Source organism: Zootoca vivipara, chromosome 4 (genome assembly GCF_963506605.1).
Source record: "Zootoca vivipara chromosome 4, rZooViv1.1, whole genome shotgun sequence".
Classification (NCBI taxonomy): domain Eukaryota; kingdom Metazoa; phylum Chordata; class Lepidosauria; order Squamata; family Lacertidae; genus Zootoca; species Zootoca vivipara.
This window is the reverse complement of record NC_083279.1, coordinates 100,220,403-100,246,225: the sequence shown is the minus strand read 5'-3', so window position 1 is coordinate 100,246,225 and position 25,823 is coordinate 100,220,403. Positions and strand designations below refer to the sequence as shown.

The 25,823-nt window shown below is 52.8% G+C and overlaps 1 protein-coding gene across 9 annotated transcripts in view; it reads right to left on the bottom strand.

Moving 5' to 3' along the window:
• Positions 1 to 36: 36 nt before the first annotated feature.
• STIM1 (stromal interaction molecule 1) overlaps positions 37 to 25,823 on the bottom strand; it is a 101,717-nt gene continuing 75,930 nt past the window's right edge. For 6 of the 9 annotated variants that reach the window (XM_060274121.1, XM_060274123.1, XM_035116405.2 and 3 more), the window contains 7 exons: positions 22,321 to 22,498; positions 12,703 to 12,913; positions 10,985 to 11,152; positions 9,737 to 9,837; positions 7,722 to 7,960; positions 3,961 to 4,027; positions 37 to 2,478 (listed from right to left, as the gene is read on the bottom strand). In XM_060274121.1, the coding sequence (XP_060130104.1) occupies positions 1,935 to 2,478; positions 3,961 to 4,027; positions 7,722 to 7,960; positions 9,737 to 9,837; positions 10,985 to 11,152; positions 12,703 to 12,913; positions 22,321 to 22,498 (1,508 nt within the window). In that variant the 3' untranslated portion in view covers positions 37 to 1,934. Of the gene's footprint in view, positions 2,479 to 3,960; positions 4,028 to 5,716; positions 5,795 to 7,721; positions 7,961 to 9,736; positions 9,838 to 10,984; positions 11,153 to 12,702; positions 12,914 to 22,320; positions 22,499 to 25,823 lie in introns of all 9 variants that reach the window. The other 3 variants (XM_035116406.2, XM_060274125.1, XM_035116407.2) reach the window with 2 other exon arrangements.

Below are 25,823 nucleotides of genomic sequence, written 5' to 3'. Positions count from 1 at the left end.
TCCCTCTGCGAAAGGCACCGACGCCACACAGCAGCCTTAAAATAATCTACATGCTTTTATTGGATTGAAAACAGTTTTATGAAATGGCCATTAAATAAGATCAAGACTTGGCAGGTGCAGAGCAGGGTGGCCTGGCGCTGGGGGGACAGGACGGTCTCCTTGTGCCCGTTGCTGCCCAGGGCAGAAGCTGGCAGGCAGGCAGGCAGGATCTCATTCATGGAGGAAGAGGAAGCTGTGGAGGCTGCTTTCCTTGGCGCTTGTTGCGCCTCCTCTGGTGCGTGGCAAGGGTAGAAGGGAGAGCCATGCTCCTCCTGGGTTCTCAAGCTGGCCTGGGCCTCTGGTCTTCATGGCCTTGGATGGTGGAACTTGGGGGTGGGGTGGGGGTCGCCCCATCCTCTGCTTGAGCCGAGGCCAGGCCCCCCTCCCTGCAAGTGCCCGGTCTCTCGCCTTCCCACCTGGACATTGTCAAGCTGGCAGAGGAAGGCCCAGGTGGCGGACAGCGCAGGCACTTGGAGATGGAGAAGCAGCAACAGCAGGAAGCTCAAAGCGGTGCCAGTTTGGCCATCAAGTCTCTGAGAGTTTCCCCAAAGCCCTTCCTCTGTCCTTGGCAGGCATGCAGGCATGGCTCTGGAGGGGAGGCTGCTATCGGGGAAGAGGACCTGGGTCTGCCATGGAAGGAGGCCACCAGCGGCCCAAACCTGTCCACCTTTGCTCCAAAGTGCAAAAACAAAACCCAGAAGCCTTTCAGAGCCTGCGAGAGGGAATGGGAGGCAGCTCTCTTGCATGCACAACCCTACACAAGCTGCAACCAGGAGGGCAGGGGGTCTCCTACACTTGGCAACACGCAGCCAGGCACCTGGCATGGCCAAGAAGCTGAGCTAGCCGAAGGCAGGCCAACTCCGGTCTCCCTGCGTCCCTCCCTCGTGCATAGGGCAAGACCTGGCTGTAGCAGGGATGTCCCGGGGCAGACAGCAACTCTACAATGTGGGGAAGCTCTTGCAGAAGGCTTCTAGGCTCAGCAAAGCCTCCTGCTTATTTGTGGGCCAGAAAGCAGACACAAGAAAGCCCCCCCCCCAGCTCTTGCAGGGACAACCCCCCCCCAAAGCCAAGCACCGCTTGCAGGAAAGACAAGGCCTCTTTCCACCTCAAGGGGACATGTGGGGAGAAGGAAAGCCCCTGCTGCTCTGGGGCCAAGTGGCCGCTTTGTGGTCTCCTGCCCATAGAGCTGGGGGCTGAACTTGCCCCTTTTGGTCTGTAATGAACAGCTGGTGTTCACCAAGGGCTCTAAAAAACAGGCTTCTGCCCCAGTGGGCTTTTGCAGGGCGATGGAGCTCATCTTCCCCCTCTCTCCCCACTCCTCCCCACAGTCCTGGCCCGCCCTCTTCCTGCTCCTTCTTTGCTTCGCTTGAGGGAAAGGGGCTAGTCCCTAAAGTAAACCCACATGGGGGGTGGGGGTCGGACAAGCAAGGCGAGCACCCCCACGCCCTCCCCAACAACAATCCCCTTGCAAAACCCTCTCCTTCCCTGCCACTGAGCCTCCTCGGGGCCGCTGCGGTGCGCAGGGGAAGCAACGAACAAAGGGGGAGCGGGGTGAACGGATCCAGTGTCGCATGGTGTGGCGGTGGCGAGAGGGCTAGGAGGGAGAGCTCGTCTGAAGCCATGCGCAGCCAAAAGCAAGGGACCCCCCCCCCACCTCCGGCGCGAGGAAGGCGGCCAGGCCGACGTCACAAAATAAATAGGGGCGTTCCACCAGCAGCTCCTCCACCCGGAGAGCAGAGGGATCCTGGGGGAGGAGGAGGAGGAGAGGTGGGTGGGTGGGTGGGTGCTCTTGGCCCTCCTCCTCAAGGTGCTCCCCCTCCCCTCGCCTCCTGCTCCGTCCCAGTGTGGCTGTTTGGGTGGGGGGTTCCCTCCTTGCTAACCCCCCCGGCCCAGACTTATTTCTTGGGCTTCTTGAAGATCTTCAGGGGGAACTTCTTCTTGCCCTGCCCCGAGGAGTCGGTCTCTTCCCCCGTGGAGCCACTGTCTTCCTCCCCGCCGGCCGCGTTCTTCTTGGATGCCAGGTGGGGGATGCGGCTGTTTCCCGCTTTGCCCTGGCTGTTGAGCCGGGGGTCGGAGGTGGGTGAGGGCGTGTCGGGCTCGGTGGAGCTGGGGCTGTGTGAGCGGGATGAGTCGGAGTGGGCGTGGCGGGGGGCCCCTGCCCCAGCCGTGTGGCTGATCTCCCCCAGGCTGGACGACTTCTCCAGGCCGTGGTTCAGCACCACGGCCTTCTTCATGAGGATGGGGCTCTCGGGGAACGCCTCCGGCAAAGAGGAAGCCTCCACCTGCCGGTTGCTGTAGCCACAGGCAGCCGCCACTGCCGCTTCCTCTGACTTGTTGAGCAGCGCTGGCCGGGCAGACAGCCTGGGGGCTGAGCTGGACGTGCGCTGGCTGTTGCTCAGGTGAGGGATGGAGGAATCCGAGTCGGAGTGCGATAAATCTCTGGGGGGGGGGGGGAGCAGAAGAGAGACAGGAAAAGAAAGCAGGGTGTGAGGAACCCATTTTTTAAATGTGTGACCGCGCACTCTCTCTCCAGATTGGTGCATGCTCTGGTTATCTCCGGCTTGGACTACTGCAATGCGCTCTACATGGGGCTACCTTTCAAGGTGACAAGGAAAGTACAACTAATCCAGAATGTGGCAGCTAGACTGGTGGTGACTGGGAACAGCTGCTGGGACCATAGAAGGATCTACATTGGCTTCTAGAACAATTCAGTGTTGGTGCTGAACTTTCAAGCCCTAAATGGCCTCAGCCCAGTAGACCTGAAGGAGTGTCTCCACCCCCAACGTTCAGCCCGGACACTGAGGTCCAGCGCTGAGGGCCTTCTGGCGGTTCCCTCCTTGTGAGAAGTGAGGCTACAGGGAACCAGGCAGAGAACCTTCTCGGTAGTGGCTCCCTCCCTGTGGAACACCCTCCCTTTATATAGATGTCAAGGAGATAAACGGCCTTTTAGAAGACATCTGAAGGCAGCCCTGTTTAGGGAAGTTTTTCATGTTTGATGTTTTAATGTGTTTTTGTACGTGTTGGAGGCTACCCAGAGTGGCTGAGGTTAATAAGAATAAGAATAATTACTGATGTCCAAAACACACACACGCACCAACACAAAAACCCAGGCAGGATTAAGAACATCAGAAGAGCACACTGGATCAGGCAAATGGCCCACCTGCTCTACCATCGTGTTTTCACAGTGGCTGGCCATTATGGGGAGCCTGCAAGCAGGATTCAAACCCAAGAGCCCCCTTGGAGCAATTTAACTATGCGCAGCGGGGAGAAGTGGAGGCAAACCAAACCAAAGCACACCCTGCATCACAGAATGGCCCACGTCAGGCAGGGAGGTGGCCGGCCGGTTAGTTGTGTTAGCATCCTTTTTTCCACCAGGCGAGAGGGCCAATGACACGCCAAACCAGGCAGTGCAGGCCTCAAGACGGCAGCAGCCAAGGGCCCCCATGCTTCTGCCGAGGGAAGGCGGTAGGAAGTGGGGTTAGGAAGGCAGGCCAGGCCCCGGAGGGGAAGCCAAGAGGGCAAGCACCACTCCCGGAGGAAGCCGCACAATACCCATAGCTCTCGGTACGGCAGCGCGTCCCGGAGGTGACGTCGGGAGGGGGCAGGTTGGGCAGGGCGTCCACCTGGAGGATGTAGGAGGAGGTGGTGTGGTGGTGGTAAAGGATGGGCAGGCCGTGGCAGGCGGAAGCAGAGGAGGGCGAGTGGCCTGTGGAGGAGGAGCAAGGAGGAGACGGCGGCGAGGAAGAAGAAGAAGAAGAAGAAGACGGGGAGCAGGCGGCCGCACTTCCGCCGTGGACGTCGGAGGCGAAGGGCTGGCTGCCGCTCAAGCTGGGCATCCGGCGCAGAGTGACCCTGCCGGGCAGGTAGTGGACCAGCTGCCCCGATTCACCCTGGCCAGCGGCCTGGTGACTCTCTACCAACCTCTGTGATCCCAAGGAGTGCTGAGGGTCGACGAGGCGCTGGCGGACGCTGCTGGTCATGGAGGGTGCTAAACCGGGAGAGAGGAGAGGGAAAGACAGATTAGGAGGGCAACAGGAGAGGCAGCTGGCTGTCAGCTTTCGCGCCCTGTCCCTGCCCACCCCCAATGTGGAAGGAGCTCCACACTCGCCCGGAGTCCCCTGGTGTCACCCCAGGAAATGGCTGTGGCAGCTCCTCCTTGCAGTGCCTTTCGTTTTACTTGCTTTGTAAGAGTTACACGCTGCTCAATTGGAAGGAGAAAGCTCAAAGCGATGTGGGGGGGGGGGGGAATAAAACCATGAAATCATCCGTAAGAAAAAACTGAGCCCAACAACCTAAGACTTAAAAAAAAAAAGTTAAAGTGGAAATAGAGTAAAACTTGCAGCGGCTTCCTACATGTTTCGAAAGGCTTGTCTAAGCCAAAGAGTGCAGGGAAGGTACCTGGCGGGTGTCAATAATAGGTTCATAAGTGTATAGGTGCCGTTGCACCAAAATATTGTTTTTGCACAAATGTGGAATGGGGCTGACGTGGCACCCTAAGAGGAGCAGTTTTGTCAATCAAAGCAGTCGAGAGGCATCTATGGGGGTCACCTAAGTTGCTTGCTGCTCTCTAGAGGGTCTTCAGCATCTTCTTTGGGGATTCTTATAAGCATCTCCCTCCTATTTCCCTCTCCGGATTCTTCTCTCAAATGCAGCCCTAGTAATGGAGGAGAATCACCTGCAGCGAGCGAAGGAGCCTGGCGGACTCACGGTTGGGAATCCAGGATGAGGCCCCTGGACCTCGCAAGGCTTCACAGCGCCCAGGCACAACCTCCCGACAGGGCACCATGTGAGACTGGCACAGAGGTGCCTTCTGAACAGGCAACGTTCCAGGGGTGGAGGCTGCCTGGGCACTGGAGGGGCATGCAAAGGAAGCAGCAACGTCAGAGGGGTTAAGAGGCGCATGGAGCAGGAAGCCGATGAGCAAGGGGGGCCCTGCTGGGATCTGAAGAACCAGGAACCAGCTGAAGTGATTCCTGAGTTGTACTAGATGACCCCTGGGCTTCCTTCAAACTCTCCAATTCTAATATTCCAGAGGCTCGGGGGCAGGCAGATGAATCTTTGCCCACAGGGCAGCCATTGAGGCAGAGGGAGGGAGCAGGTTGCTCTGTCTTCTTGTTTCTTGCCAGAAAGCATCCTCCAGCAACTGCAGGTTTCAGCCTGGGAGGTCTTTCGAAACGCAAGAACCTCAGAAGAACCTGCTGGATCATTTGCCCAGCCTCCTCTTCTCACAGTGACCAAGCAGGTGCCCATAATGGCAAACCCACAAGCGGGATCTGAGCACCAGAGCCCTCTTCCCCCTCCTGCCATTTCCAGCAGCCGGGATCCAGAAGCATCGCTGCCTGTGGCTGTGAACAGGAACATTCAGGGCACATAGTCCAGGTGACCCCCCCCCCGAGGCCCCCCTGCCCTGCATTCCTCTCTGCCTGGGGGTGATTCTGGGTCCCAGCAGGCCCTGCCCCAGGGAAGGTGTTAGTAAAGATACCAGCGTTGGTTTTGTGTGTGTGTGTGTGTGAGCACTTTTTTGGATAGAGAGGGAGGAAGAAAGGATGAGGTGAGAATTAGCTTCTGTGCTCAGAGAGGATGCTGGTGCTGTTGTGTGAGCAGGAGAGCCCCTCCTGCCTGCCTGTGCATTTAGTTCAGAGGGTGAAAAGAGAATCCAAGATTATAATCCTCAAACCGGAGTATTTCCAGGATTGGTCCTCCGAGGAGAGGGGTGAGCGGTCGCTGAACCTGTGCCCCAAGAGCAAGGCTGCGTCTGGCGTTAGCCAACCGGGAGGAGGGCAGGGAGGCCGGCGGGGGAGAGAGAAGGGGGGGCATCATTGGTGGGGAGAAACATCACACCTTGCATTGGCAGTTCTGAACGGCAAGCAGAGGACCCTGCCCTGCCCCCCCCCCAATCCTGCCAAACCTAGACCACCGCTCTGCGCCCCATTGCCAAGGTGGGGCTAGATGACCCATTGGGGAACCCTTCCCACTCTGTGGCTGTATGCCCACTTGCCCCCCCCCAGGCTTGCCTTCCCCACATCTGCCCCCAGCTGATACCTCACCTGAACAGCAACTGCTTTCTCCTTCCCTCCCCTGCCCATAGAATCAGAGTTGGAAGAGACCACAAGGGCCATCCAGTCCAGCCCCCTGCCAAGCAGGAAACACCATCAAAGCATTCTTGACATATGCCTGTCAAGCCTCTGCTTAAAGACCTCCAAAGAAGGAGACTCCACCACACTCCTTGGCAGCAAATTCCACTGCCGAACAGCTCTTACTGTCAGGAAGTTCTTCCTAATGTTTAGGTGGGAGCTTCTTTCTTGAAGTTTGCCCAGGGTGAACAGGTTCCAGTCTATTCTATGGGATTCCCGAATTGCCGGGAGTTGGGCTGGATGACCCTTGGGGTCCCTTCCAATTCTATCTCCTTTGGAGCACAACAGCAAATTCCCACCCACCACCCACTCCTCCAAGTATTGGGGAAATGCAGGGCAGAGGAAAGCAAGGCGTTCCTGTCTTAGGCCATCGTGAGTCAGGGGTGCTTCAGAAGAGCAAACCTCTGCTCAGAAACCCTTGAGCCCCAGACTGCAGGTGCCTTGGGGAACACTCTGCGCATGTTCAAAGGAACAGCACCCTTGAGCTGAGCCATACCAAGCCCCGCTTGATTCCAGCCGTGTTGAAGCTACACGATGGGAGCCGGTGGCGTTCTGTAGCCCCAGGCTACGCTCTCCTTCTCCCCACCACCGCGGCACTTTAATGCAGAGGTGGGGAGGGCAGGACCCCCGGCTCTTAAAGCACACAGGCACACCAGGTGCTGTCCCGTTACCGGGATGGCGGGCGTCGCTTCCCACTTCCCTCCATGTAGAATTTGCTTCCTGTGTCAGGAAAGCGATATGGGGAGGTGGCTCTGGTCCACAGGTTCCCAAAGTGGGGGTGGGATCACCAGGGAAGAGAAGCGTTAAGGGGGTTGGCAGGGGGACAACGGAGGTGCAAATCAGTATTGTGAAAAGCTGGCATCCCCGGATCAAGCCCATCCACTTTGTTGAATCAATTGAACAAAATAGTTTTAACTGGGCTGCAAATAAATGTGCAATTCACGGTTACCGCCTTGAATTTTAGCGTGCAGTTATCTTCCTTAGGGGGTTGTGGAAACCGCTATTCCAAATAATGCTTCTATACTGGGCAGGATGGGAGGCACCGGGGACAAGTTGATGGAACAGAAAGAGGGGGAGGGGGCTATTGGGTTGCTGCTTTCATTTCGATTATATATTTTGTGGTTTTATATTTTGATTTTGTTCTGTGAACCTCCCTGAGACCTCCGGGTATAGGACGGTATACAGATTCAATAAATAATAACAACAACAGAGGAAAAGTTTTGGGAATCTCTGTACCAGGAGGACTGTGTGAAAGCGAACCACCCCCTACCTGGCGTTTCTCAAAGCTGGGTCTCCAGCTGCTGTTGGACTACAACTCCCATCATCTGTGAGCCCAGAGGTCCTGCTAGCAAAGGATGTTGGGCTTGTAGCCCGATAATGGAGATCCAAGTCCAACTGGAGACCCAAGCTTGAAAATCACTGCTAGCCTAGTCCTCTAACAGGTGAGGGCTCCCTGCTCAGGACACCGCCAGCAGAGGGATGCCTGCCCCTGATTTCCATTGCTGTGAAGCCCCTCGCTCGCCCCCCCCGCCCCCCAGGGATACCTACACTGCATGGACATAGGGGATACGATTTCCTCATCCAGGTCGTCCACGTCGTCGGTCATGATGAAGTGGGAGGTGTTTGGCCGTGTGCAGCTTCCCATCCACGTGGGGTCGATGTTGAGGACGGACACCAGGGTGTGGATGCCCGGATTGACCACAATCTGAAAGCCGCAGAGCATCTCTATCTGCTGCCAGCGGTGGAGCCGCTCCCGCAGGGCCGCCGTCACCTCGCTCAGGGCTTGCCTGTGGGGTGGAGAAAGGAACGAGGGTCCATGAAAATCATGCACGGTGGCATTTGACCCCTACTAAGTTATCATAGAATCATAGAGTTGGAAGAGACCACAAGGGCCATCCAGTCCTAACACCATCAAAGCATTCTTGACATATGCCTGTCAAGCCTCCGCTTAAAGACCTCCAAAGAAGGAGGAGACTCCACTACACTCCTTGGCAGCAAATTCCACTGCCGAACAGCTCTTACTGTCAGGAAGTTCTTCCTAATGTTTAGGTGGAATGTTTAAATTATCTTAGACGCAGGTCTGCGGACAAACGCCGGCTCCCTCAGCCAGTAAAGCGAGATGAGCGCTGCAACCCCAGAGTCATCCACAATGGGACCTAATGGTCAGGGGTCCCTTTACCTTTAAGTTATCTAAAATGTATAAAACAAGTTCAAATACCTGCTGGAAGTGTAAAGAAAAGAAAGGTACCTTTTACCACATGTGGTGGCTACGTAAGATAACAGATTCATTTTCGGAAATGGTGTATAATGAGTTGAAAAAAATGTTTAAAATAACTTTTGTTAAAAAATCAGAAGCGTTTCTATTAGGAATTATAGGTGTTGAGATCCCAATAATGTAGATCAGAAAAGACTTTTCATGTATGCGACAACAGCTGCATGGGTGTTATTACCCAAGCCAAGCTGCTAGACTACGCCGAAAGGGCAAAACTAACTGGGAGACTCAGGAATCAAGAAGACAAGGACTTTAAATAAGAATGGGGGAAAATTATAATTTACCTAGGTAAAGGTAAAGGGACCCCTGACCGTTAGGTCCAGTTGTGGACGACTCTGGGGTTGCCGCGCTCATCTTGCTTTACTGGCTGAGGGAGCCGGTGTACAGCTTCCGGGTAATGGGGCCAGCATGACTAAGCTGCTTCTGGCAAACCAGAGCAGCACACGGAAACGCCGTTTACCTTCCCACCGGAGCGGTACCTATTTATCTACTTGTACTTAGATGTGCTTTCAAACTGCTAGGTGGGCAGGAGAATTTACCTAGGAGACCATTGGAAACAAAACTTTAGCTGGGCTATAAGACCCACTTGTAATTTAATGAAAATTATGGACAATTTTGGAATACTGTACAAAAACTATGGAGAATGGACTGACATGCAGTTGTAAATATTGGTACAAGGACCCATGTAGGGGAGGGAGGGAATTCTGGAGATTCAGAGAATGGTTCTTAAACAATTATGTTATAAATGTGTACTTGTGAAAACAAATAAACAAATATTACGGGGGGAAAAGAAAGGAAAGGAAACAAGCAGGGCTGGAGGGAGCGGAGAGACAAAGGCCTCAAGTGCCTTGCAGGGGGTTGGTCTGGATGGCCTGTGGGGTGCCTCCCAACTCTGCAGTTCCATGAACCCCAACCACAGAAGGAGCAGAGCTGAGTGGCCAAGTGTCTGTTTGGCATGCAACAGGCCCCAGATTCCATCTCTGGCAGCATCTCCAGACAGCAAGCAGAGAAGCAGAGGACGATGCGGCCACATCACAGAACATCTTTAGCCTGCAGAGTGGCATTGCCCAAGTCCCTCTGGATGCCCGCTCCCACCCCCGAGCGGATGGGCGGCTAGGCCCTTCCTCCTTGGCGAAGCGCTCTTGCTTCCGCAGAACAGAAAGGGTCGCCTGCCTCCCGCACGGCTGAAGGCTCCCAGCTTCTGGCCTCCCGACCTGCACAGCAGCTTCCTAGGATGTGGGCCTTGCGGAGGGGGCAGAGCGGACAGAAGCTCCCCACACAGCAAACTCACTTGGCAGTCAGGATTTTATGATCCACGTCGTCCAGGGACGAGCTGTGGGCAACGTGGAATGTCCCAAAGAGAGTGTTGCGCTTCTTCTTTATCTTTTCGGCCTGAAAAAGGGGTGTAAGCAAAGGAATGTGACTGGAAAGGTGACATCTATTCAAACTTTTCTGCTCCTGAGTCTCCGCTGCCAGCCCCTAAGGGACCCAGAGGACAAGGCTAGGAAAGAAAGACCCAACCCACACCCTTCTGTCTCGGGGTGCTGAGCGGTCTACAGATTCTGTCTCCCACTTCCATGGGCCTCATTAAAGCGTAAGAGCTTGGCTGCTGGGTCACGTCAATGGCCCGTCTAGTCCAGCCTCCTGTTCTCATGGTGGCCAACCAGGTGGCTTAAAGTGAAGCCTGTAAGCAGGATTCGAACACAAGAGCCCTCTCCCCACCAGTGGTTTCCAGAAACTGGCATTCAGAAGCATCGCTGCCTCCAACTGTGGAAGCAGAGCCTAGGCACCAGGGCTTGTAGCCCTCAAAAGCCCTCCATGAATTTGTCTAATCCTCCTTTAAAGCCACAAAAGACTGGTGACCATCCTGTGCCAGGGAGTCCCATGGTTTAATTCTGTGCTGTGTGAAGAAGTACTTTGTTTTCTCTGTCCTGAATCGTCCGACATACAGCATCATTGCATGTCCTCAAGTTCTAGTGTTATGAGAGAGAGAAACTTTCCTCTATCCACTTTCTCCATGCGGTACACAATTTTACAAGTTCCTATCATGTTGCCTCTTACTTGACTTTTCTCTAAACAAAAAGCTCCGGACGTGGCAACCTTTCCTCGTGGGAGAGTTGCTCCACCCCATGGATCATTCTGGGTGCCCTTTCCTGAACCTCCTCCAATTCTACATACAGTGGTACCTCTACTTACGAATTTAATGCGTTCCGAACGCAAATTCATAAGTCTAAAAAATTTGTAAGTCGAATCCCATAGGAATGCATTGGGAGAAAAAAATTGTAAGTCGAAGCAACCCTATCTAAAAATTTGTAAGTAGAAAAAATCCTATCTAAACCGCATCCAAGATGGCAGACGGAGCTCCGTTCGTAAGTAGAAACATTCGTAAGTAGAGTTATTCGTAAGTAGAGGTACCACTGTACCCTCTTTGAGGTGAGGCAACCAGAACCCCATAGTTTAGCCATGCGCTGCGTAAAGAAGTCCTCCCTTTCAATTGGGCCTCCTTAGCCATGCTGCTTCTTCCCTGACCCTCACTCACCCCTTCCTTGGCCAGGAGCAGCTGCTTCTCGGCGCTCTGCTTCTTGATGTTGTAGTACTGCACCTCCACCTCGTGGGTCAGCTGCAGCCACTTCTGCAGGGACTCGGGGACGGCCCAGCTGCTGTGCGACTCCAGCTCCTTCTCTGCGTTCTTGAGCGCCATGCGCACCTGCAGGGAGCAGGGAACAACAGCAGCCGCTCTAGTACTTCGGCAGGCAGCCAAGGGGGCCCCAGGCGCACGAGATTTCCTCAGGGGGTGGGGTGGGGGTGGGAATCAGCCACAGTCAACAACTAGACACACCAGCTCGGTCCGACAACCCCCCACCCACTCCAGTCTCTCTGGGTGCAGGTTTCCTCTGCCTACTGCCAAACTGGTGCAGAGCATCCTGGTGAACAGCTTCCCTTCCCACCCTATCAAGGGGGCCTGGAATCGGGACGCTGCAGTTCATGCCCCTTTGTGTGCTCTCAGATGCCTGTGGGAAGCCAGGAAGCAGGATCTGAGCACAAGAGCCCTCTCCCGCCCTGTGGCTTTCAGCAACTGGCATTCAGAAACATCGGGGTACCATCTCTGCAGAGCCCTGGGTGTCCAGGCACCCACAAAATTTTCAGCGAGGGGTCTGGGCCCCCTCAATACTCTGCAGCCGGGTGGGCTCTCCCTCTGCAACAGCGGGCTCCACCAGAGCCTGCCACAGCAGCAGGAGGCCCTGTTGCAGATCCCACCAGACCGCTGGGAGGAGCCCTGGCATGCCTGGGGGTGGGGGGGGCCCTGCTGAGGCTGCAACAGGCTCCATTGGGCTCTCCTGCTGCAGTAACGGGCCTTTAGGAAGGTGCCCCAGGGCTCCTCCCAGGCGCACCTGATAAGCCTTGCTCTCTCTAGCTGTGGAGGCAGAGCATCCTGGCTAATAGTCACCCGTGACCCTCTCCTGCTCCGTGACTTTGTCCAATCCATTTTTTAAAGCCATCCAAGTTGGTGGTCGTCACTGTCTGCTGTGGGAGGGAGTTCCACAGCAAAACTACATACTCTGCAAAGGACTTTCTCTGATCCGTCCTGAATCTTCCAACACTCAGCTTCATCAGATGTCCACGAATTCCAGTGTTGAGAGGGGAAACTCTTCTGCGTCTACTTCTGTGTCTACTTTCTCCCTGCTTTGCATCATTTTGCAAACTTGGATTATGTCACCTCTAAACTAAGAATCCCCAAACACTGCAACCTTAGGAAGTAGCTTTATCCCCTGGGTCATTTTGGCTTCTCTCTTCTGCACCTTCTCCAATGAACCCATGAATGGGGAGGATAACAGGAGGCCTGACGTTCACCCGAATCCCACAAGCTTTCCTCCCACCAGGCAGAACCCAACTTGGACCTCAAAACCTGCATCATGCCACTTCTAACCCTCCTGAGCCGCAGAGATTGGGCTAGAGAGGTTGTTAGTGCCAGTCTTGCTGCCCAAGGTCAAGCGGTCATGGAAAACAGGCCAAAGATACGACTGCCTTGAGGTTTGACGAGGCTTTCTGGTTTTTTAGCCCAATTATATGGAGATAGGAATCATGTGTGTCGTTTTAAAATTGGGATTGATGGGAGGAGAGAATCTGGCATATCGCTGCCACCTTTTTTAAAAGGCTGGCTTGGGGGGGGCTCAGTTCCAAATGGCAGCAGGTCAGGCAGAAACCTCCAGAGCCCCAAGGGAGTTCAAGCCCCCCCAGAAGGAGCTGTCCACCTACCCGGCATGGGGGCTGCTCCCGGCCAGGGCGTACCTGCTCCAGCTCCTGCTCTGCATACTTCTGCCGGCTGAGCTCATTCTCCGTCCCTTCCCGCAGCTCCCGGAGCCGGTGGGCCTCCTGCTTGGCGATGCTGATCTCGTCCTGCAGCCGCTTCTCCAAGGAGACCTTCTCCACCTCCACCGTGCGGTGCTCTTCCTGGGCCTTCTGGAGCCTGAACCACACATACACAGATAGAGAGAGAGCAGAAATGGGCCATGAGACTGGATGCCCACTGCGTGCTAGGGCTGGAAGTTTGGAGAGATGCAGTCACCTCCTGCAGGAGGAGCGCAGGTAGGCTGGCAAGAATGGAGCACAAGGAAGCAGGTCCTGAAGCTCAGAGAAATGCCGAGGAGGAGGAGGAGGAGGAGGAGGAGGAGGAGGAGGAGGAGGAGGAGGAGGAGGAGGAGGAGGAAGCTGTTTCGGATGCTCAGAGGGGAGCTGGATAGAAAGAGCACAGAGAGGGGTGTTGGGGGGAGAAGGCACAGGGAAGCTGACAGCAGAGAGCAAGACTAAGGGCCAGGTCACCCAGAAACAAGAGCAAGGAATTATACAGCCCCTATTCATTTTGTTTTGGTGTCTAGCCTCCCAAAGCTCCAAGAAGATTAAGAAAAGGAAGGCAGGAAGGAAATGCAAGCTTGAAAGTCGATTAAAATTCCACCTGCAGCACCCCTCTGCCAGCCAACCAACTATCAACCCCTCTGCTGGAAACCATAGGAGAGTTGCTCTTGTGCTTGAATCCTGCTTGCTGGTTTCCCATTGGGGCATCTGGTTGGCCACTGTGAGAACAAGATGCCACACTAGATGGGCCTCATCCAGCAGGCTCTTCTTACGGTTCTTCACCAAACCTTGGCCCCCAGCCACGACTGATGGTGGTGCGTTTTGCAAGGCAAGGGACTTCCTAACTCTGGGGGAGCCACCCAGCACACCTCCCTCTGACCCCACCCAGAGTGGAACCGATGCCTGGCAGGCATTGGTTTAGGCAGGGGGTTCTCAGCTAGTACCTGGACACACCTTGGGGCTGACAAGAAGGGAAAGGAACCTCTCCCAGGCACACAGAGCTGCTTTTGGCCAGCGCCGTTTGTTTCCAAGGCTGCAAAATGCAGGACATGTGTATCTCAGTCTCACCCCCCACCCTGCAATGATGCTGCAAACGAGACAACTGCGTCTATATGGCAAGTGGGAGGGGCTTGGCCTAGGGTGGTGGGCACCCACCCAGAACTGCTTTTTGCAGGGCACCTACAACACCTATTTAGTGGCTAGTTCCCATTTCCTCTGAGAAGCTGGACTTCAATCTGATCCGATGCTTTAATGGAGTCCTTGCACTGTCCAAAACAAGGACCTTTGCCAAGAGAGGAAATGGAGACAATTGCATCAGCCTGCTCCAAGGAGAGTTGTGGGCTTTGAGCCATCCTGGGGTATGTGTGAAACGAGTTTACGTCACTACACAGCATCCCAGGAGGCTGCGAGGGGCAGTGGAAATCTTTGTCCTGGCTCTTAGGACCCAGACCACAAACTGCTCCCCCTCCCAGCCTTCCTCCAACAAAAGCACATGCATTGCCTCGGAAAGAGAACGTTTTTCTAAGATTCAGATCTAAAGACGGCCCACGATTACCCCATGGGATATTGCAAAAGTAAGCCACAGCCCTCAGGACTTTACATCCCAAGATCTTAGAAACTTCCTCTGCCCCCAATTCTACGAAGTTCACCAATGCCTGCTCCCTCGACACTGAAATCTGCAGGCTTCTACGCGTTCCACTCCCTGCAGACACGCGTTCAAACCTTAAAAGTGTAAACCTTCAGTCTGCCCTTATCTATGCAGCCATCTAGCGCAAGAGCAATTGATGTGAGCATTTCACATGCCCTTCGCTGTAATTCCTCACCAGGAACCAATGAACCAAGTGCAGCCAGCTTTTCAAATTCCAGGGGACAACAATCAGTCTAACTCAGGTATCCCCAACCTTCGGCCCTACAGATGTTTTGACTACAATTCCCACCATCCCTGACCACTGGTCCTGTTAGCTAGGGATCATGGGAGTTGTAGGCCAAAACATCTGGAGGGCCGCAGGTTAGGGATGCCTGGTCTAACTGTTATGAAAACATGTTCCTGTTGGAGAGATCAAAGTTGCTGCCCGCAGGGCTTTCCCTCCTAGGCTGCCATGAGGTGCATTTAGATATCAAGGGACACAAACTATGACACATTAATTTGCATGCGTATATGTACACACACTTCCTATGTTGCAAGATTCAGGACTGGCAAAAGAGAGTCCTTCACGCACAGCAGAGTTAAACTATGGAACTCCCTGCCACGGGAGGCAGTGATGGCCACCCACTTGGATGGCTTTGGAAGAGGACGAGACAAATTCATGGTCACTTCTGCTGTGATAATGTGGCAGGATGAATCTGGTGAAGGTGCAGAGTCTCCCCAGGCCCTGCCCACGGACTGTTCTCTGAAATGCAAAGGCAGGTATTGCGTCTGCCTGCCGGGTGTTTGCTTAGCAGAAAACAATGGGCCTCCTGGGCCAGGACGTCCTGAGAAAGAGAGAGAGAGAGAGAGAGAGAGAGAGAGAGAGCCTCCTTGTCACCTGCTGAGGGGGGTCTGTTCTGGGACACTACTGGCTCCCTCCTCTGGACATTGAATTTCTGTCACCCTGCCAATGCGTTTCCTTTTCAGGCTATGTTTTACTTTTAGGGTATGTTCAGTCGGCTTTGGTTCAGCAATTTGTTTTGAGAATCAAGGGAGGAGAAAGACAAGCAGGAATAAAAGGCAAGGGGGGGGGCTATTCTCCTGGGAGATTCAACACCCGGTGACAAAATCAATGCATAAAGCACAGAGCAAGGGAAAGGCTGCCCTGCGCTGCCCTGAATTTTTTTTTTGGGGGGGGGGGTTCAGCCCCCAAGCATGCATTGGTCAGCACTCTCTACCTGGAGTGCTGTGTTCAGTTCTGGGCACCCCACTTTAAGGAGGATATTGACAAGCTGGAAGGCGTGCAGAGGAGGGCAAACGAAATGACTGAGGGTTTGGAAATGAAGCCTTATGAGGAATGGTTGAGGGAGATGGGGATGTTTAGCCAGGAGAAGCGAAGACTGAGAGGTAAGATGATTGCCACCTTCAAATACCTGAAGGGTTCACATTGAAGATGGAGCAAGCTTGTTTCCCACTGCTCACTGACAGATGGAATGCTCCAAAGTGGGAGATGAAAGGTTCAGGAAGGATAAAAGAAAGTTCTTCTTCTTCATGCAGAACATAGTTAAACTATGGAACTCACTGCCACTGGAGGCAGTAATGGCTACCAACTGGGAAGGCTTTAAAAGAGGATTAGACAAATTCATGGAGAAGGAGAGGGCTATCAAAGGCTACTAGCCATGACGGTTCTGCTCTGCCTCCACAGTCAGAAGCAGCAATGCTTCTGAATCCCAGTTGCTGGAAACCACAGAAGGGCAGAGGGACCTGGTGTTCGAATCCTGCTTGCAGGTTCCCCAAAAGAGGCATCCACTCGGCCTCCATGAGAACAGGATGCTGGACTTGATGGACCAATGGCCTGATCCAGCAGGCTCTTCTCATGTTCGTAAGACAGAACTGCAAAACCAGACAGTGAGGGTCTCTGAAATTCAGCGGCAGGTGGAATGCCCCAAGCGGAGTGGGAAGGAGATGCCGGAGAATCCAGGTTTCCTCTGGTTCACACTGATAAGAGACGGGAAAGCAGGCTTTCTAAGAGCATCAAACTCAGCAAGGTTGGGTGGATGCTGGCATGGAAGGAAGTGTCAGGAGCCTCCCCGGAGCGCAACACAACACAAGGCAAGAATTCCGAGGAGGAAGCCAGTCCCCAGGAGGGCTGAGATCCGCAGACTCCGAGGAGGGAGAGCACTGGAATGTCCTCCCAAGGCCAAGCCTAGGCTCCTGGGCACTGCTCTGCCGCATGGTTCTTTTCTCCAAAGGCAAAGGCAATCTTCAAGTCTCTGCAGGGCTGTCACAGGAAGATGGAGCAAGCTTGTTTTCTGCTGCTCCACAGGGAAGGACATGAACCAAGGGATCCAAATGGCAAGAAAGGAGGTTCCAAAGAAACACGAGGAAGAACTTTCTGAGACCAGGAGCTGTTCGGCAGTGGAGCAGACTCCCTCAGAAGGTGGTGGACTCTCCTCGGAGGTTTTTAAGCAGAGGCTGGATGGCCGTCTGTCAGGTATCCTTGAGCACTGCAGAGGGCTGAGCTAGATGACCCCTTGGGGGTCCCTTTGATGAGGTGCCAGGGCGAGGGAGAGGGATGTCGTCGCAGCAGCTGCCTTCAGGCCTTTCCAGAAGCATCCGGCACAGGCCTCGCTATGCAACGGCAGCATGGGACGCTGCGGGGAATGCAAAAAATGTGCACTCTGGCAGGCGAGCTTCTCAAATAAACACATTGCCTGGGAAGAGCAGGACAGGGCACTCTGCTGTGTCACTGAAGCAGCCGCGCAACTTGCGATGCCCACCAAAAACACAAGGCAGCCCCTCGGAACACAGCAGTGGTTCCCCAACCTTTTGGGGGCGACTGGTCTCTTGGTTTCCTCCCAGTGCCCCCTCCTCTACCCTACGAAAAGCATCAATCAGAACAGCAGTTTGCACAACCCACTAAGGAAGGTGATAACTCAATAAATAACAGTAACGATTAATTGCACACTTATTCAAAATCCAATTAAAACTATTTGTTCGATTAGCTTTATCTGGGGGTAGCAGCTTTTCAAAGACTGATATTTATACCTCCAGTTCTCCCACTTGCCACCTCCCTAGGTAATTCCCCCCTCAAGGGGTGGTACCACCCAATTTGGGGACCACTGGAACACAGGCAGGGCAATTTCAAAGCCATCGCCCCACATAAGCAGTCTCAGCCACCCTCTTCGCCGGCTCCCCTGCAAGGCAAAACTTGTTTTCGGCTCACATTTCTGCCTTGAAGAAAAAACGTTTCCCTCCCCAATTAACAAGGAATATTTGTGACGTTCCCGGTTTCAGAGATAACCCCGTGCTCTTGGCAGGGTCCTGCCGCTCCATGGCATTCCAGGGGCCTGTTTGGAGCTGTGGCTTAATGAGGAATTTCTGTCTCCCGACAGAAAGGAGCTTGTGAGCTGAAGTGAAACCAGATAAAAGAAAAGCCCTTCTTCGCGCAGCAGCGCAGAGCTGAATTGTGGAGTTCGCTCCCACCGGACATAGTGATGGCCGCTGACCCAGATGGCTTCAAAAGAGGATTGGACAAATTCGAGGAGGAGGAGGAGGGGGCTATTGATGGCTAGTAGCCACAATGGCTCTGCTGCTCTGCCTCCGTAGTTCCTGAATGCCAGGAAACCTCAGTAGCAGAGAGTTACTCTGGTGCTCAGATCCTGCTTGCGGGTTTCCCATGATGGGCATTTGGTTGGCCACTGTGAGAACAGGATGCAGGATGAGATAGGCCATTGGCCTGATCCAGAAGGCTCTTACGATGTTCTTATGTCTGGGGCTGACGAGGAGGCCCAGCACAGAGAACTGGCTAATATATTTGCACATGGGATCTTGGACACATTACACCCCTGTCCTTAAGCACATGTGTGTTGGGGCCAGCAAGGCCGGTGCTCAGCTGAAACGTTCTGTGTGTCTGTCACGCTGGAGAGAGACATCTGCCAAAGTGGCAAATGGCACCAGAGACGCTGCAAAGCGGTTTGTTCCTCAGAACTGGCTGCCTTTCCAGGCTCCGGGGAAGCCAGCTTGTGCTTCTCTTCTCCTCATGTCAGGACCAGAGCAGGCTGCACCCAACTGCTGGTGCTTCACCTGCCCTGGTGAGCCAGCAAAGGAGGCTCTCAGGCCAGTTCCCAGGGCCAAGTCGGGACAACCCCACACCTGTCTGGAAGGAGGAGCGCAACACCTGCAAGATGCTCTCTGCACTCCACCTGCAGTTGATTGTCACGTCCATACAGATTGTTACTTAAGAACCTAAGAAGAGCCTGCTGGATCAGGCCAATGGCCCGTCTAGTCCAGCCTCTTCTTCTCACAGCGGCCAACCAGATGCCCCAAAGGGAAATCCACGAACTGTGGGGTGTAACATAAGCAGTCAAGTACAACACTTCCTGTTTGCCCAGAGTGGACATGCAGGGGGGTGTTACTCCACAGCCAGGAGGACTTTCGGACTTCCTATCACACCTGGTCTGGAGCTTCCTCCCCCTGCGTGTGATCAGGTAGGTGGGCATGACCCTGGGAGACCCCACAAAAGGGGCTTGTCACGGAGCCATCTCCCTCTTCTTCCTCTTGATGCCATGCTCTCTTGATACTGGTGTATTTTGCTGTCTGCTGGCCCTCAGCCACCAGGACAGGGGCTCATTCCCATATGGGATGAACTCAAACCCTCTTCCGTAACTCTAAGCTAAAGCCTGCCTTCAGGGATCCAGCTGTAAACTGAATGTGAGTAAACTTATTATCATTATTTTAAGAGAAGGCTGTTGTGTCTTTATTCTTTTTAAGATGGAACAAAGGAGATTTACCAGGAACAAACCCAATCTAGACAAGCCAGACTGGATTGCTTAAGTAAAGAGATTCACCACCAACTAGCTTCCTGCTATCTATTGGGGAATGTCGCGCTGCTGCTGAGTGAGGAAAGATACTATTAAATCAATATATCCTCTCCTAGTACAGTATCTACAACATTCCCACGCGAACAAGACCTGAGCCCAAGAAGCCTCTCCCCTCCTGCAGTTGCCAACGATTGGTGGTATTCAGAAGCATTGCTGCCTCTTACATGGAGGCAGACCGCAGCCTCTATCGTTGCTAATAGCTGCTGCTAGCCCTCTCCACAAATTTGTCCTGTCCTCTCTTAAAGTCATCTAGGTTGGTGGCCATCACTGCCTCCTGTGGCAGGGAGTTCCGCAATTTAACCATGTGCTGCATGGAAAAGTCCTTCTTTTTATCTGCTCAGAATCTTCCAATGTTCAGGTTCACTGGACGTCCGCGTTTGTTAGAGAGGGAGGAAAACTTTTCTGTCTACTTTCCCATTACTTCAGTTCACTAAAACCTTCAGATGCGGGAGTACTTTATTGGGAACTGGGTGTGTATAACCCTGTTTATGGATTTAAAAAAATCATTTGAAAGGACCTCAGAAACCCCCGGCCTTGCACAGAACTGTCTTCATGGCCCCTTAGCCCAGGACAGGCCCCTCCACTCCTTCTGGGGGCGACTGCAAGATTATTTTCTGTTCGGGAAGCAACTCTTCCAGGGTCCAGACCCAGGAGGGCAGGCCTGTGCCGGAGAGAGCAACTATGTGGAGCGATGTAATTGCTTTGTGTTGCCAAAACATGCTAAATGAGCCGGCTGGGTTCTGAATCCTGTAACTGAGCTTTTGCTGCCTGGTTGGTGGCTGGGAGGGAGCAATGGCCAGAGGGGGAACACAGAGTGCTAAAGGCCAAGGAACACGAGAGGGAGGGAGGGAGGAAAAAGCCTCCACACCCTGAGCATTGCTTGCCTGCACATGTTCAGACATTTTTTTAAAGGGTGGTGGGGACAAGGGAGGTTCTCGGGGATCTGCATGCATGCACAGAGCTGCAGAGACAAAACAACAGACTGTGATGAGCCTTGCCTTGCCGCAGCAGCAGAGGCTCCTCCTGCAAAGGCAGAGTTGGGGGGGGGTGCCTTCCAAGCCACATTGGGTCCTGGGTGGCTTCCATTATCTAAGTGACTCATGCTCAGCCTCTTCTCAATTGGCCGGAATCAGGCCGGATAACTGGAGGATGTGAGGAGGCAGGAAGAGGCTGATTCCATGCCCCTTTTAGAAGCCTCTCTCTGGTGTCCCTTGAAACGAAACAGGAACCCCAGTTTGTGCTGGCAGGGAGCAAGAGGGAGGAAGGTGCCCCAGGACCAGCATGGGGCCTGCCTGTGGCAGGTTCTGGGTTCAAATCTTGCATATTTGGGGCAAATCACCCTCTATCCCAGGCCTCACCAACTGCAGTCATGGGTCACAAGCTAAAAAGCCTCTCTGCTCTCTGCTTGCTGCAAATAGGACAGACTAACAGAGCCGTGTGGATGCCACATGCCAACAACTGCTCACAATTACGTTGTAAGAAAATAGATGATATCTTGCTCAGTTAATCTGCAGGGATTATTCCGGTCACAGAGATTATCCCCATTGTTTAGCCCCATTGATCCACCAAAGGCAGACCAAGAAGAAACAAATTCAGAATACAGTACAGGGAAGTAAGGGTTAAATCAGTGGTTCTGAAATGAGCTGAACCATCCCTGGGGGTGGGGAGGGATTCCCTTGGAAGGTGCTAAGAGGTAAGGGGGTGGCAGGGGTGTGTGATGGAGGCATAAACAACTATCAGACTTTGAGAAGCTGGTATCACTGGATCAAGTTCCTCAGTTTTGTTGAAGTAATGAAATAGTTTAAACTGGATTTTGAATAAATGTGCAATACAGTGGTACCTCGGGTTACAAATGCTTCAGGTTACAAACTCTGCCAACCCAGAAACAGTACCTCGGGTTAAGAACTTTGCTTCAGAATAAGAACAGAAATCGTGTTGTGGCGGCGCGGCAGCAGCAGGAGGCCCCATTAGCTAAAGTGGTACCTCAGGTTAAGAATGGTTTCAGGTTAAGAACGGACCTCCAGAACGAATTAAGTTCTTAACCAGAGGTACCACTGTAACAACCACAACAATTTATTATTTATACCCTGCCCATCTAGCTGGGTTTCCCCAGCCACTCTGGGCGGCTTCCAACTGAATATTAAAAACAATACAGCATCAAACATTAAAAACTTCCCTAAACAAGGCCACCTTCAGCTGTCTTTTAAAAGTAAAATAGTTGCTTATTGCCTTGACATCTGCTGGGAGGGCATTCCACAGGGCAGGTGCCACTACCGAGAAGGCCCTCTGCCTGGTTCCCTGTAACCTCACTTCTCACAGCGAGGGAATCGCCAGAAGGCCCTCGGTGCTGGACCTCAGTGTCCGGGCTGGACGATGGGGGTGGAGTCGCTCCTTCAGGTATACAATTCACTGTTACCGTTTTATTGTGTTATTATTTTCCTTTTGAATGATGGTTTTCACAGGGTAAGGAGCACTGGGGATGAGTTTATAGAACCAGGGGAGCAGAGCCCCCAAAATGTTTGGGAACCCCTGGTTTAAATTAAGTGCTGGAATAAACCCCCTTGCTGCAAGACCAGTTGGAATAAGCTGCCTAGAAATCTGGACTCTCCACTGAGGTTCTGCTGTCTCCATCCTTGGGAGGTTTCAAGATCTGACAGGTAACAGCTAACCTGCATGAACCTCTGGGTGTTTAAATCCAGTAGCATTCTGGTCCACACAAAGCAGTAGGTGCCCACCCTTGAACATGGCTGGTTTCAACCCTGAAAGGGTTGGGAATTGTGATACTGGCACATAGTGGGCAGGAGCAAGGTCAGGACAGGCCCATCATGCTTGCTTTGCAAGGGGGCTTCATCCAGCGCTTTGTGGTACGTAAGTGCCAAACCAGAAGCACAAGCGGGTCTCATACCAAAGTATGAGCAAAAGTCATCAGCGTGCCAGGTACTAGCGAAGAAGGGAGAGAGCCAGGGCAGCAGCTGGCACCACCCGTGGCACCCTGCAGCCTCCCAGACCCACCTTTCCTGGAGATCGTGCAGACTCTGCTCAGCTCTGTGGAGACCTTCGAGGTCCTTCATCATCTTCTTCATGTGCTCTTTCGAGTAGCGGTTCTGGATGTAAGCAAACCAGCAGCCGCCCACCCCGATCACAATGGATACCACCAGCATGAAGTCCTTGAAGTGGTTATGACGGGTCACTGGGGAAACAGAAGTCACACAATGGCCTGTTTAGCCAAGGAAACAAGCCCCTCTCCTCTCCTCTCCTCTCCTCTCCTCTCCTCCCCTTTGCTCTTTTGGATTTGATATATACCTGTGGCTGTGCTTATGTCAGGCAAGGAAAGCTCCAAGGGACAGAAAGAGCCCATAGTAGCCAACTTTCCACACAAACTTCGGAACCACACATAATTCTTTGCCTAAGGCAAAATCCTAGCACACTGGACACTAACTGGTGGATGGGGATTTGGCTTAAAAGTGGGCCCTGGGTCTTCGCCAGCACAAGTCGGTCAAGTAGAGGACAGCATCACCCTTAGTTTCAGAAGAACAGTGATGTTAGTCTGTGCCCTGATTCTGAAGTGTCCCCCCCAGAGAGGCACACTTCACACCAACATAGCAAGCTTTTCGGCGCCAGGTAAAGATCGGACCAGGCATTCTAGATTACAGTTTCACTGGCCCTGTTTTGTTTCTTTGGATTTTTATTTGCTTGCCTTGTTGCACTCTGCAATATTTATGTGTTGTGTTTCAAACTGCCTTTACGTGTTGTGTGTGAATTAGTTTATAATACAATTTGCAATCTCTGCAATCTCCCCACCCGAAACTCAGTTAAATAAACATTTTTATTTCACATTTTTAGTTTTATTTGTGAGCCACTCAGATTTTGTGTGTGTGTGATTGAGCAGTACAGAAAAGCTGCAGATAAATAGTGTGCATGCACAATTATTATTTACTAGTTACAGGGATGCAGACATCCTCTCTCTTGAGGCTCCTCTTGGAGGGACCACTCCTTTTCCCATCCTTCAACAGCAATATACGTACTATTCCTGGGGATTCTTCCTGACTTTGCAGTGGTTGCCCCTGCCATGGTATGTTGCTTTGCTTCTGCCCACCAGCCTGTCAGCATCCTTTTTCCAGTTCCCACACTCTCATTCCCTGGATGGACTTCTCAGTGTGGACACTGGCTGGCCATCAACTCTTCCCCAAGGCTGCCCCTCCCATAGCTCCAGCCCAACAGATCATCCTGCCTTCTTGGACTCCCCACTGGCCCAGCAGCAGCCAAGCCTCAGAAAGTCCTATTCTTCCCCAGCTATTCTTAGATCATGCGCTTACAGAGCATTCCTGCGAAAGCACTAAATATACACATCCCTGCCTGAAGCATGAGCTCCGTCACCAATGCATTATTTACTTTATTTATGAATCACTTCCTACGAGGCGTCCTGAAGCGATTCCACAGCACAAATTAAAACGCATCTAAAACAACAACTGCATGTCGAAACAGTTTCAAATCTAGTGCAGAAACAAAATGGGATAAAATAACTCCACTTAGGAGGCTCGTTGAATGGAAAGTCTTCATTGGAGAAGGTGCCTGCCTGATGTCTAGCGGCAGGGAGTTCCGAAGGGCATCGAAGGCCCAATTCAGACTTCCTATGGGACAGATCTCCTGAGAAGACGGTGTGTGTCCTGAAGAGTACTGTGATCAGCTGGGTATAGAAGGGGTGGGCCAATCTTTCAGGGACCCCGGCTCCAAGCTGCATAGGCCTTTGTCCACCAGTACCAGCACCTTAAACTTAGTCTAGTAGCTATCTGGTGGCCAGTGCAGTTCTGTAAACAGTGGAGCAATATGACGGCAATATTCCTGGTTAGAGCTTGGTGCTGATAATGCAAAGGTTGCTGGTTTGATCACCGTATGGGACAGCTGCACATTCCTGCTTTGCAGAGGGTTGGAATCGATGACTCTCCGGGTCCCTTCCAACTCTACAATTGTATGCTTCTATCTTGCCTCAGTAAGCAGTTGAGCTGCTGCATTCTCCCTCAAAGGCAGCCCCACACGGAGCGCATTGCAATCATCAAGGTTACCAATGAAGGAACCACAGTGGTCAAGCCATCCTGGTCCCAGCACTCCTTAGCCTCTAGCAATAGAGATGCATCCAGGGGCACCTCCGAGCTACAAACCTGCTCCTTCAGGGGAGTGAGACCCCATCCAAAGCAGGAAACTGGCCAATAATCCACTCAGGAACTGCTCAGCCACAATGCCACCAACCTGCCAGGATTCAGAATTTGGCTCTCATCCAGCCCACCACTGATTAGAAGCCCTGATCCAGGGTTCGCACAACCTTTCCTGATTAAGCTACACCCTGTGCAAATGGACCCTTGTTGCATGGCCACCTGATAATGGCTACTGTCAGTCACACCAAGTCTAGCATGGTGGGCCTTAATCACACTGGGTGGAGCCTGGTGTGAGACAAGGCTGAAGGGTCAAGTCCTGGGGTCTCCTTTGGCCTCCAAGCAGCCAGCAGAGTAAATTGGAAATTCCTATCGCAGAAACGGGTAATTGGAAGGCACTCCTCACTTTCACCTAAAATGGTAAGATTCCTAGGAGGCAGTTATGTAACTCCTCTGCTCCAGAGAAAGAGAGAGAAAGAGGAGCTCACCCTGAGAACACAAGGACTCTTCAAAGAGCTCAGAGCAATCAAACCATGGCTAGATTTGAGGATTAGAGTGGCAGGGAGCCAAAGTTTCAGGAAGGCAGTGCAAACAAGGAAATATCCACCTTTACAAAAAGGGACCCTAGGGTTTTGTTTCCTTACCGTGTATGAGAAAGCCTCCCACTTTATCTGGGTTGGATGGGACAACTGGAGCTGCAGTCCTCAAGACCTTGTGTTGACTTCACTCGGCAGCAAGCACATTACAAAGCATCCCTAAAAATGGCCAGCTTTCGCTATGATAGCCTGCACCTCGGAAGGGAGCTTCTGAGACTTGGAGAGGCCTCAAGAGAGACTCGTAAGACCCTAAGAAGAGCCTACTGGATCAGGCCAATGGTTCATCTAGTCCAGCATCCTGTTCTCACAGTGCCCAACCAGATGCCTCTTCTGGGAAACCCACAAGCAGGATTCAAGCACAAGAGCAACACTCTCCCCTCCTGTGGTTTCCAGCAACTGGTGTTCAGAAGCATGGTTGCCTGACTGTAGAGACAGCTGCCATAGCTAGTAGCCATCAATAGTCATCCATTCATTTGCCTAATCTCCTTTTAAAGCCATCTAGGTTGGTAGCCACCACTGCCTCCTGCGAGTGGCAGCTATGAGCTGTGCTAAAAAGTACTTCTTTTTATCTGTCTGGAATCTGTCCACTCCGTTACAGAAAGCCAGGCTCACGTACTCCAAGCAAGCTGAACTTGAAGAGCACCTGGAAAACTCATTGCTTCCCCTTGCTGTAAATCTCTGCCATCCCTCCTTTTACCATTTGCAAACTTTAAAAGTGTGTTTTTTGTGAGGCAAATAGCAGTCAATGGGAAGCCTATGCAGCCACAGG